Source organism: Emys orbicularis, chromosome 2 (assembly GCF_028017835.1).
Source record: "Emys orbicularis isolate rEmyOrb1 chromosome 2, rEmyOrb1.hap1, whole genome shotgun sequence".
Lineage (NCBI taxonomy): Eukaryota > Metazoa > Chordata > Testudines > Emydidae > Emys > Emys orbicularis.
The window spans coordinates 280,882,457-280,896,823 of NC_088684.1; the positions used below are offsets into that span (position 1 = coordinate 280,882,457).

The following is a 14,367-nucleotide window of genomic DNA, read 5'->3' on the forward strand; positions in this document are numbered from 1 at the left end:
GCGCCCCCCCTTCCCTGATTGCCTCTAGGGTCATGACCCAGCAATTGAAAAACACTGGTCTAGTTAGTCCAATGCATGTTTTCTTCCACATCCATGACAAGTTGTGAAGCTGATAAGGTGAACATGAGATCAAATGTAAAGAGGAACAGGTAAAAACAATATCAAATAGTAATTAATTACATGAGGCTAATTAAACATTAGTGTAACTACAGTGATACTTTGTATAATTAGAATCTGTATGCCCCATAGCAGTGATGAATCTTCTAAACATGGGGGAGAGCAGGCAAATATGTATGAATCAGTACCTTTAAAATAATTGTGCTATAATCTTTTCCATTTAAGTTTTATCTGACACAACAGGATGCTAACTATGGTAACCCTAATAGAGATGATGTATTTCATTGCTACTGCTTCATTTCTTGAATGCAAAAGGGCCATTTAACCTACTAGTCCTCAAGGTAGTTTCTTGGGGTGGTCCTTCAAGTCCAATTTCTTGAGAGCCTTTTACTCCAGAAGTCATTTTGTGGCAAATAAGACGGTGATGTCTGTGACGGATTCATGTCAGACAGCAGTTTCTGCTGAGTTTATCATGCTTAATGTTCTTCCATTCAGGAAGGAGTTGCTGTCCGTAAAGCAGGCGAGCTGCTTTCAGTTTCGTTTGAATACATGCTAACAACATAACATTTCTTTCTCCAGGAAAATGATTCAGTTGCATATTGTTATAAAGAATGGCCTTGTGCTTTGCACGAACCAAAAGGGTTAATCCTCCTCCTCATCCTCTTTCAGTGTGACTATCGGGAGTTTGTCCTGAACTTTGAAACAGTCCACAAAGAAATTGACGAGGGACTTGTACAAGTGTTGCTCGAGTGCTGCACTGTTAAAGTAATGGCTTTCATCGGGGTATATCTGCAAAGGAACCAAGGAGACCGTGAGTAGCTTTACGTTCAGATTAGAGATGGGCCCGAACTGCAGTCCCAGATCTGAACACCTGGGATCCATCCAGAGCTGACCTCTGCAGCTCAGGCCCAGCTCTAGCTAATAAACATCAATACAAACACTGTCATATAGCACTTAGGGCTTGTCTTGCACTGGCTAAACTAACAGACTGAATTTAAACCAATTGAGTTAAATTGGTGCCAACGTCTGTGTGGACATTCTTATTTCAATTTAAAAGTAGATTCTGATCAGGTTTAAGTTAGACCTAAATAGGCCTTAGCTACAGTACAAATGCTTTGCAGGTAATACCTATATCAGCAGAGCCCTCTAGTGTAGATGCAGCTTATACTGACAGAAGGAGTTTTTCTGTCAGCATTGTACCACCAGCTCCCTGAAGGACATGAACTGGGAGTGTTGCCAGCATAACTATGCTGGTTGGAGGTGGTGGTGGTTTTTTCACATTCCTGACCGACATAGCTATGCTGACAGAACTTGGTAATGTGACCACACGGGTATCCTCCAGTTGAACTAAATGAGTGTAGTCCTATGTAGACAAGGCCTTAGGATCTACTCCTTCCAATGTGAATTAAAATAGTTTCATTACTTAAAAAGTTGAATGCAAACTTGTTGAAAAAGGAATTTATTTTTTGTTAGAAGGAACGTTGATAACTCTCTAAAGGAAATGTCCTACATAATCTCAACTATGCTTTTAATTTAGGTCTAACAGGCAACTTGTTTACATGTTATATGAATGCCAGTTGATTATAACAGACTTCTAAAGCTGTAATTTTCAAAGGGGAATATGGAGCTGTGTTCCTAGTTCTCACTGAAAGTCAGCAGGAGTTGAATTCCAAATTCCTTTGAGAATCCCAGCCTAAGAACATATGCATTGAGCCAGGGGTGAAAGTAACTTAAAGGACTTACCGGTACACCGGAGTCCTGAGCGCCGGGGAAGCCAGTCCAGTCTGGCACGGCGTACCAGCTCTTGCCAGTACGCCGTACCGGACTGCACCGGCTTACTTTCACCTCTGCATTGAGCTCTAACAACTGTGCAGTATTGGGCCAAATCTATATAATGATATAATATGTGTGTGTGTGTGTGTGTGTGTGTGTGTGTGTGTGTGTGTGTGTGTGTGTGTGTGTGTGTGTGTGAGAGAGAGAGAGAGAGAAACTATATAATATACATATAAGTTAGAATTACTGTTCTATTTGTATTTTTATATTGTATTGTATATACAGTGAGGGCTTTCTAACGCTTACTTCATAACATCTGTTTTCTGTTCAAAGTGCAAGTGACTGTTTAAGTATGAAAAATGGAAACACACATATACTGTACCTGCAAGCTGTAATTAGCCTTTGCCCTAATTAGGTGTGTAATAAGGTCTGCAGTATGCTGGAAATGGATTTTTTCTGTAAAATCAGATTAGTATCAATAAATGCATAAAAGTGGCAACTTTAATTAAGAAAAAAATCAAAGAGTCTCATAAACTACACAATGTATCGCACTAAAATAGTGAGTTCACTTACCATCAGCTGTGGCATGAATGATCAAAAACTTTTGATCTTTCAGTAATGAGACTCTGTGTGCTAATTTGGTGATCTGTGAAGATAGAAGTTGCAAGTAAGATTAAGCATCATGCCAGAAAGTAGTGATTTCTGTATACATAGCAAAGTAGCACTTAACTCTGTTTTATATTTGATCACCAGAATAACAAGCTGATATCATTGCAACCTCTTCCTCTTGGCGGCTTGAATCATTACAGCAGCAGAATAGAGGAGGAATTATGCTGTCCATTTCTCTAACCTTTTCCTGCCCTTCATGACCAATCGTGCTCCAACAGTAGATGGTGGGTGTGATGGATGCACCCCTGCATTCACATCTTACACACTATTGTAATAATCTTTGTACAAAGTATGCCTTGTGAGGTATCATTTGAAAACTCATAAATTGCTTGTCAGCATTGTCATGGTGAAATATATATAGCAACATAAGTTATAAGATTCTGATATTATTAGCACATGTTCCCCATATCCCTGCCCAGGCAGAAGTCAGCAAACAAATCTGTCCTAAACAAAGGAATGTGTGTTTGGTTTCATTTGCATTTAAGCAGTAAATGGAGTTATCAAGCAGACATGGGGGAGGGAGGAAACAAAAGGAAACCTGAATGTAAGCATACACAGGTGAAAAAAACCCAGCAGGGAACATCCTTCCACACAGACTCTTTGTCTCTTGGTTCTCATCTAGTTCCTGCATGCTGCTCCCTCCGTTATAACATTGCCTCCAGGAGAATAATATGGCTTATAAAGTCTGCATCAGGCCTTGGGCCATGCGGTCTTTATAAATTCCACATCACAGTTCCAGGGCTCAGGAAATGGCAGTCTTGTGCTCCTTGATTCCTAGAGAGTGCACGGCCCAGTTGTGGTGTTTAGGAAGCACGCGTTACAGCAGTGTCTGGCACAGCAGGCCACACTTAGAACACTGCGATGTTCCACAGATGCAGTCAATGGCATTTAACAGTTAAATGGTTTCCTCCCCAAGTTAATCAAAAGTACCAGTACTTACCCAAACCAACCTTCTGAAACATACAGCCAAGCTATTTTGCACTACATCCAAATGAGAACACTGATTGCTTTAGAACCCCTTTCATTTTGATTGATTTGCCTTCAACTTTCTAGAAAAAAAAATCTACCACGGTCTAACTATGCTTGTGAAATTTCAGAGGGCCAGTGAATTCACTATATGGATCACCTACCCACAAGCCCTACCTCTTAAGGAGGAGCACAGGGGCTCTGGCTGATTTTTCTGTTGTGAAGTGGGCAATTATTTCAAACCCCAGTGGTGAATCCCTGTGCAAAATCCATTTCATTGGACTGGGTGCAGGGTTAGCACCAAGTTTTCAGCATTTTACAGACACAGCCCAGTGACCCTTTCCCTCCACTTAGCTACTCTTTTCTAGTTTCTTCAGAGTAGCTGAAGCATTCACACCCATTGAGCCTCCCTCGCACCCTGAACAATAACACCCTAACTAATGAGCTATCTGTATTTTAAACCCTGCTAGACTCAAGCCCAGAGTTCTGCTCACCAGCAACTCAAGCTTCAGAATTCTGAAATACCCATTCTGTGCTTACCACTATCAGCAGCTTGTCCTTGGTGAAATGTTAAAGGGACTTTAAATGGACTGTAGCTTAAAATGCAAGACTTATTGGGCTGAGCACCAGAACAGAGTTCTAACCATAGCTTTGATACTGATTCATCCTGTGGCCATGGACAAGTCACTCAACCTCTCTGCCTCAGATTTCCCACCTGTAAAATGGAGCTTATAATACCTACCTACTTTAGAGGGGTAGCCTGAGGATTAATGAATGACAAGGCTATTAATTACTTTACCATTAAATTCAAGGAAACCAAAACAGCTAGTCAGTCTGTAAACTTAAAGCCAAAATAACTTTCAAACAAAGACCTTTTTACTACTCTCAGGCACTGGTTTTGGTATTTCCCTCCTCCCCCAAATTGTACATAAGAAGACAGGGTTAAAAAGTTAAAGAAAGGTTTACATTTTGTCATGAAAGTGTGCACACTGACTCAAAGCTCTGTTCTCAACTTCATGCAATTACCTCATATGCTCTGTTATCAATGCCATGTAGTCCCAAATACCTTTCAGAAAAGGCAGAAGCTTGAAAAGAAATTAAAAAAACATATTGGTCAGTTTTTACTCCAGTGCAGTCCGTTCCAAAAATAAAAGCCACATTTTCTGACTCAGCTTTCAATAAATGAGAAATGTTTTAGACTCTCTTGTTTTTGTTTTGTTTTAGAAACCTGGTCAGAATTAATGACTCCGTCTGTAATAACATTGACAGAGAAAACTTAATTCTAATAAAAGAATAGTCAAAACACATTTGTAATGCCAAACCTTTGTAACCTACAGCTACCACATGATCCACTGTGCTACATGGCCTTTTGCCATCAATGTATATAGAGAGGCATTACATTAGTCACAGGGGGGCTCTGCTATTGATTTCTGAATGCAACTGAAATATACTGGGAGCTACAAGTTATATAATTTCTGTTCTGCTTTCACCTAATGGCTGATCCAACTCCAGTTGAAGTCAATCGGAATGTTCTCATTGGCCTCAGTGGAAGTTGCAGGGGCCCTAACGCAGGAGTAGCACCTTAATTTTAATGGAGCTACTCCTGATTTACACCAGTGCAAAGTGAGAGAGTATCAGTCCCACTGTGTAGCCGGCCAAGGAGAGAAATGGAGGGGAGGCAAGGAGGCTGCTGTGCCTTCCAGCAGCTAGGAGGAAAATCCCTATATAGGTCTACTGGGCGGGAATGGGATAGCTTCCTTTTAGACGTGTGCTTTGATGGGAGAGGCTAGAAGGTGACCTTAAATCAGTTTCTCCTTGGCTGAATGGGAGCAGTCCTTTGCAAATGGTGATGGGAATATTTGGCCTTTGGAAGAAGATTTCAAGTTTGAGTTTCCAATGGGCTGATACAAGCAACAGTGAGAATTTGCAGACCCAGCAGGTGTGACACTCAATGAATAAAGGCCAGATCCTACAAGGCCCTCCACATGAGCAAGGTCCTGTGGGGCTCCCCAGTGCGGCGCTGGGTGGGCGCAGGAGTCTGCCCATGCACAGAACTGGGCTGGTGAGTCTCTATTTAGACCTTATTCAAAACCCTTCATTTAACATGTGACCAAACCATTTATCAAGCTCACGAAGCTCCATCAGAAGGTGAGTCTGCAACCTAGGCAAATGTGTCCATTTGCATGCACAAGCTGACGCAGGTTGCTTTAAAACCTAGCCAGAACGTATAACGTTAAACAGGGCGGGGCAGTTTGGCGCTCAAGCACTAGTCCTTCCTAGTACTGAACAAACCTTTTTGATAAGTGTGTGGGTTGTGTTCATCACACATTTGTATGTAGTTGTTTATCACACATTTTTAAGGTGATAAGTAACACTCAGCGTGGATTTGTCAAGAACAAATTGTGTCAAACCAACCTAATAGCTTTCTTCGACAGGGTAACAAGCCTTGTGGATGGAGGAAAGTGGTAGATGTGGTGTATCTTGACTTTAGTAAGGCTTATGATTCTGTCTCGCATGACCTTCTCATAAACAAACTAGGGAAATACAACCTAAATGGAGCTACTATAAGGTCGGTGCATAACTGGTTGGAAAACTGTTCCTAGGGAGCAGTAATCAGTGATTCACAGTCAAGCTGGAAGGGCATATCAAGTGGGATCTGGCAGGGATCAGTTCTGGGTCCGGTTCTATTCAATAGCTTCATCAATGATTTAGATAATGGTATAGCGAGTACATTTATAAAGTTTGCGGACGATACCAAGCTGGGAAAGGTTGTAAGTGCTTTGGAGGTTAGGATTAAAATTCAAAATGTTCTGGACAAACTGGAGAAAAGGTCTGAAATAAATAGAATGAAATTCAATAAGTACAAATGCAAACTACTCCACTTAGGAAGGAACAATCGGTTGCACACATACAACATGGGAAAGGACTGTCTAGGAAGGAGTACTGAAGAAAGGGATCTGGGGGGTCACAGTGGATCACAAGCTAAATATGAGTCAACAGTGTAATGCTGTTGTCAAAAAAAGCAAATGTCATCCTGGGATGTATTAGCAGGAGTGTTGTAAGCAAGACATGAGAAGTAATTCTTCCACTCTACTCAGTGCTGATTAGGCTTCAACTGGAGTATCATGTCCTGTTCTGGGCACCACATTTCAGGAAAGATGTGGACAAATTGGAGAAAGTCCAGAGAAGAGCAACAAAAATGATTAAAGGTCTAGAAAACGTGACCTATGAGGGAAAATTAAAATAATTGGGTTTGTTTAGTCTGGAGAAGAGAAGACTGAAAGGGGATATGATAACCGTTACAAGAGGAGGGAGAAAAAATGTTCTTCTTAACCTCTGAGGATAGGACAAGAAGCAATGGGCTTAAATTGCAGCAAGGGAGGTTTGGGTTGGACATAAGGAAAAACTTCCTGTCAGGGTGGTTAAGCACAGGAATAAATTGCCTAGGGAGGTTGTGGAATCTCCATCATTAGAGATTTTTAAGAGCAGGTTAGACAAAAACCTGTCAGGGATGGTCTAGATCAGGGATCAGCAACCTTTGGCACGCAGCCCATCAAGGAAATCCGCTGGCTGGCCGGGACGGTTTGTTTACCTGTAGCGTCCACAGGTTTGGCCAATTGCAGCTCCCACTGGCCGTGGTTCGCCATTCCAGGCCAATGGGGGCTGCGGGAAGCAGCCTGGGCCAAGGGATGTGCTGGCCGCCGCTTCCTGCAGCAGCGAACCGCGGCCAGTGGGAGCTGCGATCGGCTGAACCTGCGTACGTTGCAGGTAAACAAACTGTCCCGGCCCACCAGCGGATTTCCCTGATGGGCCACGTGCCAAAGGTTGCCAATCCCTGGTCTAGATAATACTTAGTCCAGCAATGAGTGTAGGGGACTGGACTAGTTGACCTTTCAAGGTCCCTTCCGATTCTATGATTCTATCTATGCCATTATGGGTGAGCTTCTAAAATTACTGGGGTATGCAGTGGCAATGTGGATGGCCGCACTTTGCAGTCATTACCAGAGGCAGAAGCCAGGTTTTAAGAAACAAAGAGAAGGGAGACCTAGTAAGGGGAGGGTGGGAATGTCACTGGTGGCTGGGAGCTGGCATTTTGTGGCCTCCAGAGAGTGGTGTTTACCGTATAATTTCAAGTCTGTCAAGGGAGAAAGAGCAGCTCCACACGTGAATACTTGATTCTCTTCACCAGCTGGGAGAATGAAAGCGCTCAGATAGCCCCCGTAATCCTAGAGTACAGACAGACACGTGTCGGTGAGAATGCAAAAATGGCTCCCTGCCTAGAATGCTTATAATCTGGGGTATGTCTACACTGCAGTCAGAGGTGTGATTGCAGCATGCGTAGACATACCGAGCTCTCTTTAATCTAGATAGCTCGCTAACACGGGCTGAAGCACGGGCTGTACAACCCCACCTGGTCCATGCTGCTGGAGCTGCACTGCTGTTTTAGCTATCTCGATCAAAGCAAGCTTGAGTATGTCTACATGAGCTGCCGGCACATCTCTGACTGCAGTACAGACATTCCCTGAGACGTGGCTGTGGCTCCGTGCGGATTAGCTGTAAATTGAGCCCAACTAATACAAGGTAATGCCTTAGCCTGGGTGTTAAGCGTACACAAACTCCCCACCCCTGCCATTAGATGACACAAAATCTCACCAGGCCGAGGTACAGCAGACCAGAGTGTTCATTAGATTAAAAACCATTCAACTCTGCTTCCCAATGTAACGGGCTGGTAGCTAATTTGAGACGCACTGGGGCACAGTCAGGTGCGTTCTGACAAACCTGCTAGCATTGTGTATGCCTAGGTGCATGCGGGGCAGTGGCGTTTTCAATACACAGTCTAATGAATGGGAAACAGGGTTCCAAACCAGTGCCACAGCCCCACAAAGAGTTACTAAACTAGCCAGTTCCTAAAGCCGGATTCTTGCAGGCCCTACACAGGAAAATCTTCCCTTTCACCTCAATGGGAGTTTTGCACACGTAAGCAGTGGAAGCCTGGGTCCTAACTATGGGCCTGATCCTGCAACCATTTATGCACTTAAAGAACTTTGGGCTAGATCCACTAAGGGATTTAGGCACCTACATCCAAAATTTAGATTTTCAAACCCTGCTCAGCTGCTGCCTAACCCTGCAGGTGCCTGCGTCCCGAGGCCCCTAAGTTGCCACTGGTAAAGTCCCGTGGTACCTACATTTCTGCTGCTGGGCATATGCACAGCTGCCTCAGTCCTGCTACCCAAGTAGCATCCTCAAACTAGGTGTTCCCCCACCTATCTCGCCTACGGGCCTCATCCAGAACAGAGATGGTGGAGGAGGTGGTGGCATCCTAACCACTGGGCTGTGGGGTTTTCAATCTCTCCTATGGAAACTGTTCACTTGTATAAACAATTACATAGGCATTGGAAGAGGGACTGGAATTTGGGTCTCCCACGGCCCAGGGGGATGCCCTAACATCTGGGCTGTACAGTCATTCTCACGCTTTCTGGCCTATGACTACTAAGTATTTCATACAAAGTGGAACAGCTTCAGCAGGAGCGACTGAATGAGACCCACTCCAGCATACCTCAAATCCCCACTGATTAGGGCACTCACCTGAGAGGCGGGAGCCCTAGACTCAAATCCTTGCTCCATGTCAGTCAGAGGAAGTGGGATTTGAACCTGGATCTCCCACATCCTGGGTGAGTATTCTAACCACTGGCTAAAGGTTATAAGCCGAGAGTGTCTGCCTGCAGATGTGTACACAGGAGGGGACCCTCCCCCTTGTGTAAAGATATCAGATACCTCTGCAGTCTGATCTCTGTGCAGGACAAGGTGTGGAGGCTCATCAGACCAGGGTGAGAAGAGTGTATGGGAGGGAAAGATAACTCAGTCAGGATCTCTAAGGAAAGCAGTGGCCATGGGAGTCCCTGATAGTGCAGAGGTACAGGGGGGTCCATACAGATGGCCAAACCTTCTCTGGATCTTTGGGGAACTCCCAGGTTCAAGGGTGGGTCCCATAGCCTATGCCCCCAACTCCTGTTGGCAATTCTCACTTCCCCCAGAACCTCCTACTGTGTGCTCTTCCAAAGGAGAGGAATGATCTGGACCATGAGGACCACTTGTGTCTTCAAAATAACTGTATGTGTCTGTGTCCAGGATTGGGCCCTGTATTCGCGTCTTGCTCTGTTGCAGAGCCTGTAAAACTACAGCATCCTCTAAAAAACATCAGTCACTGATATTGAATTTGGTTACTGCAATGCCCAGTGTGCCAGCAAAGATTCTGGATGTGTCTCATCTATCTGAAACAGAACATACAGTCAGACTCACACTGCTTACACTTAGATAAGGCTTTGTCTTCACTACCCGCCGATCCGGCGGGTAGCAATCGGTTTATCGGGGATCGGCTTACCGCGTCTAGTGAAGACGCGGTAAAATCGATCCCTGATCGCTCTGCCGTCGACTCCGGAAATCCACCTCGGCAGGAGGCGGCAGCGGAGTCGGCGGCAGCGCGGCAGCGGTCGACTTTCCCGCGTCCTCACCGCTAGGTAAGCCGACCTAAAATACGCAACTTCAGCTACGGTATTCACGTAGCTGAAGTTGCGTATCTTAGGTCGGACCCCCGCTGTAGTGTAGACCTAGCCCTAGACCCTGAACCGGCAGTCCCTGCTTGGGGCAAAACTCCCATTTTTGGGGTGTAAGGTCTGAGTTTTCAAAGCTACAATGGTACATTCATTCTATATTATCAACCTTAGTATGTTTTCCATCAGGTCTGAATGAACTGGTACCAAGCCAAGAACCCATCTCCTTTCCTCACCGCCTTCAGAAATAGTGCTAATAGCAAAACTGTTATTAGCATGTCAGTGGCTGCTATGAACTGGTAAGCAATCTCTGAGACAGGGATTCTATTATCCGTTCAGCACTATTCACCCACTGTACCTCTATACTGATAGCAAGAATAATTTCTTCTAACAAGCCCCTTCTCATATCTGACAGCATTTTTTCCTCACAAATAATAGATGTTTTTCCTTTTCAAGATAATTTCAAAGGAAACATTGATAAATGGGCTGATAAAATGAAAGATCTCATCTTTAGAAGCAGCCTGTCTCCAAAAACAAAACCACCACCACAGGTACAATCAATAAATCAAGATTAAGTGCAAGTGCTTAAACACATCAGCAAACAATAACAGAGGGTAGGGATCACAGGAAAATTTTACCTTCCCAAATACAGCAACTCGCATTTTATCAATATAATGTTCTTTCAACATTATCCTAAAATATGAAACAGACAAGAAATAGTTAAGTTCAAGGAGGACCCTGTTAGATACATGGAATACATGATGGCATTGTGTGGCTTGAAGATTTTATCAGCATGACTTTAGGATGGTTGTATTACCCAAGCCACAAGCGAATTATATAGGCTAATCCAAACTCACGCTTATGGCTACTGCTTTCATGTAACTTTCTGTTTGATTTGTTCTTGCTCTTTTAACCCCTTGCCTGATATGGAACATTCCAGGTACATCATGCAGAACACACTACCTGTGAGCCAAAATGTACCAGGTACACACTAATTTCTGTTAATTTTGATTGGATCCTGGAAGCACAACATCTTACCTGTTGAACCAATGGCAAAATTCTTACTTATACATGGTTCCGATGTCATTCTTAAGGTGTGATATACTTAGAACAGTAACTCTGCAAACAGTACAGGGTCCCATATTTATTGTCTTGCAATGACTTCCGTATCAAAAATATCTTCACTTTACAAGTCAGAAGATGGATTATATTCCCCACTGCTAGCACTGCAAAATTAATCCAGGCACGAAAAATCAAGCAGTATTCTTTCTGCCCCTTCTGTTATTTATCCCCAGTGGCACAGAATCTGAAATCAGAACATTGTGATGGACAGGGAAGCTCAGAAACCAGCTAACTCTTCTGTATTTATAGCCGCTCTACAGTGCTAGCAGTAGGGAATTTCCCCCCCCCAGTAAAGTAAGTGGATAGGACTTGAATATAAGCAGGGGGAAGATATTTAAACATTGTTAAATGAAGCTATTTAAATTAGCCAAAGTCTCTACCTGTGCAGCAAAAAAGTAATTATAAGCAAGTACATCATTGTAAGTTATTTGTAAGACTAAAAATGTAAGAAAAATTTTTTTGTTTGTTTTTCAGAAACATTCAGTCATCTTTAATACAGTCCCCAAAATGTTAATTCAAATAATCTTTCCATCAGTCCTTAAACATCTTAATCCACCATTTTGATGCTAGATTATTAGCCTTAATAAAGGCTGTTCGTTTATTTATTATAACAAACATTAGCATCATCCATATACGTGCCCACTTCCTTAGAGACCAAGTATATATTTTTATCAACCGAACTAGCTTCATAATGGCATGGAACCACCATTCCTATATATTAGGCTATTGCTGTAGTCACATGGCATGCATTACTCTCATGCTTTTGCAACACCTCTGTGGAAGACCTCACGGGACTCCAGCAATTCCTTTTCTTAACAACTGAATGGGCCTTCAACCGAACCCAACCATTTTTAAAAAAAGATTCCTCCGCCTCTCCCTCCCCCAAATATTTTAAAGCAGACCCTTGAACTTTTAAAAGGTAAGCCCTTTAGCACCATTCCTATTAATGTTAACATCAGAAATAGTTTTTTGGCTTATATATGGAATCATTATTTAGCTGACATTTTACTCCCCATATTGAAATATACAAGAGTGTATTTGTACTTTCAATTTATCACGTTTCTTCAATTGTTTACACAGCAGTATTCAAATAGGAGGAGATGCATTGCTGAGTGGTACCTAGAGAGATAAAACGATTGACTTTTACAACAGTTCAATGGTTGCAGCACCTGGGCATGGTGATCAGATGAACAGGGTTCCCTCTCAGGGAGACCCTGATCCTAGAAGAGAACTGTGTAAGCAGACTTTTCCCACCCCCTCCCTCACAGATCCCAGTTGACTTCAGTGAGGTCCCAGCGACACAGTTCTCTTTGCAGGATCAGGGCCTTAGAGTATTTTCTAGTGTCCAGATACAGCTGCGGAGCCTTTGAGAATACATTTAAATTATAAATGCAATTCATTTCTATAAGGACAGTGTCATTCACCGGACAGCTTCCAACTGATCCTTTTCCTCCAAAAGGGCCAATCTTCTTTTAACTTCATGTAACAATTTAGTGCCTTGGAATCCACTGCCCCGGCCATCAAACTTCATCACAATTGCATTGTGGGAGCTGACCAGCACGCTTTCCCAATTCACTTCAAACTTTTCTGTTACACTCTGGCTACCAGGTGTTCCGTCACTGAAACAAAAACAGAGACAAATCAAATGCGTCTTATTCATGCTCAATGGAACAATGTCAAGGCTACCCAAGAATAGAGGCCTTTCATGCCACATAATCTCTTTTAAAAGTGACAATACAGTCTCTCCTTTTAAAGGTGAATTTGCAGACCAGCTTGCACCAATGCTACATGCGTTATAAGGTGACATCTATTTTAACGGGAAAGCCATGATATCTGTCTTCATACAGCACTGTCGCAGGGAGGTCTGGTGTGTGGAATGGTTTTTGAGGCAGGCAAGGAAGCTGCAGGAAGGTTTTCCCAGCTATCTATCTAGATTCTTATTTGGCAACCACCACCATGATATTGAAGCATTTTGTGAAACTAGGAAGCATTCACATAAATGGGCCAGATCCTCAACTTGGCCAAAGTGGCATAGCTTCACTGAAGTTAATGGAGTTATGCCATTATACACCACTTGAGGAGCTGGCCCCAATCTATATTTCTTTCTTTCTCTCTCATCCCTCCAGTCTGTAGGGACTGAACTCTTGTGGGGTTCCTAGCAGACAGGGCCGGCTCTGGCTTTTTTGCCGCCCCAAGCAAAAAACGCCCGGCCAGCCGGAGCAGCAAGGGGGGGGAGGGGAGGAGGAAAACAAACCTGCCCCCGGCTGGAGCGGCGAAGGGGGGAAGAAAACAAACCGGCCGGCCGGAGCAGCAAAGGGGGGGGGGGACAAACCGGCCGGCTGGAGCGGCAAAGGGGGGGCGGGAAACAAACCTGCCCCCGGCCGGAGGGGGGGGGGGAGAGAACAAACTGGCCGGCCGGAGCGGCAAAGGGGGGGGGGGGAGAACAAACTGGCCGGCCGGAGCGGCAAAGGGGGGGAGTGGGGGGGCTGGGAAATAAACCTGCCCCCGGCCGGAGCGGCGAAGGGGGGGGGGACAAACCAGCCGGCCGGAGCAGCAAAAGGAGGGGGGGCAGGAAACAAACCTGCCCCCGGCCGGAGGGGGGGGGGGGGAAGAGAACAAACTGGCCGGCCGGAGCGGCAAAGGGGGGGGGGAACAAACTGGCCGGCCGGAGCGGCAAAGCTGGGGGGGTGGGAAACAAACCTGCCCCCGGCCGGAGCGGCGCGAGGGGGGGGGGGAACAAACTGGCCGGCCTGCCGGAGTGGCGAAAAAAAGAAAAAAGAAAAAAACAAAAACAAAATACCTGCAGGGCGGCGGGAGTGTGGGTGCAGGGGGACTCCCGGCCGTGCAGACCCCGGGCAGCGGAGTGCGCACCCCGGCTAGCGGGGGTCGGGGGGAGAGAAGGGGGGCGTCCAGGGCTTCCTTAAGCGGGGCGCTTGCCACGCGGCCCCTCCCGCTGCGCCGCCTGCCGGGAGGGCTCCACGCCGCTCCGGTCGGCAGGCAGGGAAGGATGCGGGCTGCCCTGCCGGGCTTGATGCAAGGCGCTCCCCTCCTCCGCCCCCTACCGGGCGGCGGGACCAGCAACCCAAAAAGAAAAAACCTGCAGGGGTGGCCAAAGCGGTGAAGCGCAAAAAAAAAAAAAAAAAAGGATTAGATGGAATGCCGTCCTTTG

General features: G+C 45.0%; 1 protein-coding gene across 2 annotated transcripts in view; it reads right to left on the reverse strand.

The window, feature by feature from the left end:
- Window positions 1–759: 759 nt before the first annotated feature.
- DPP6 (dipeptidyl peptidase like 6) overlaps window positions 760–14,367 on the reverse strand; it is a 607,069-nt gene continuing 593,461 nt past the window's right edge. For both annotated transcript variants that reach the window (XM_065398031.1, XM_065398032.1), the window contains 7 exons: window positions 12,623–12,817; window positions 10,715–10,769; window positions 7,646–7,751; window positions 4,552–4,610; window positions 2,464–2,536; window positions 2,273–2,346; window positions 760–906 (listed from right to left, as the gene is read on the reverse strand). In XM_065398031.1, the coding sequence (XP_065254103.1) occupies window positions 760–906; window positions 2,273–2,346; window positions 2,464–2,536; window positions 4,552–4,610; window positions 7,646–7,751; window positions 10,715–10,769; window positions 12,623–12,817 (709 nt within the window). The remainder of the gene's footprint in view (window positions 907–2,272; window positions 2,347–2,463; window positions 2,537–4,551; window positions 4,611–7,645; window positions 7,752–10,714; window positions 10,770–12,622; window positions 12,818–14,367) is intronic.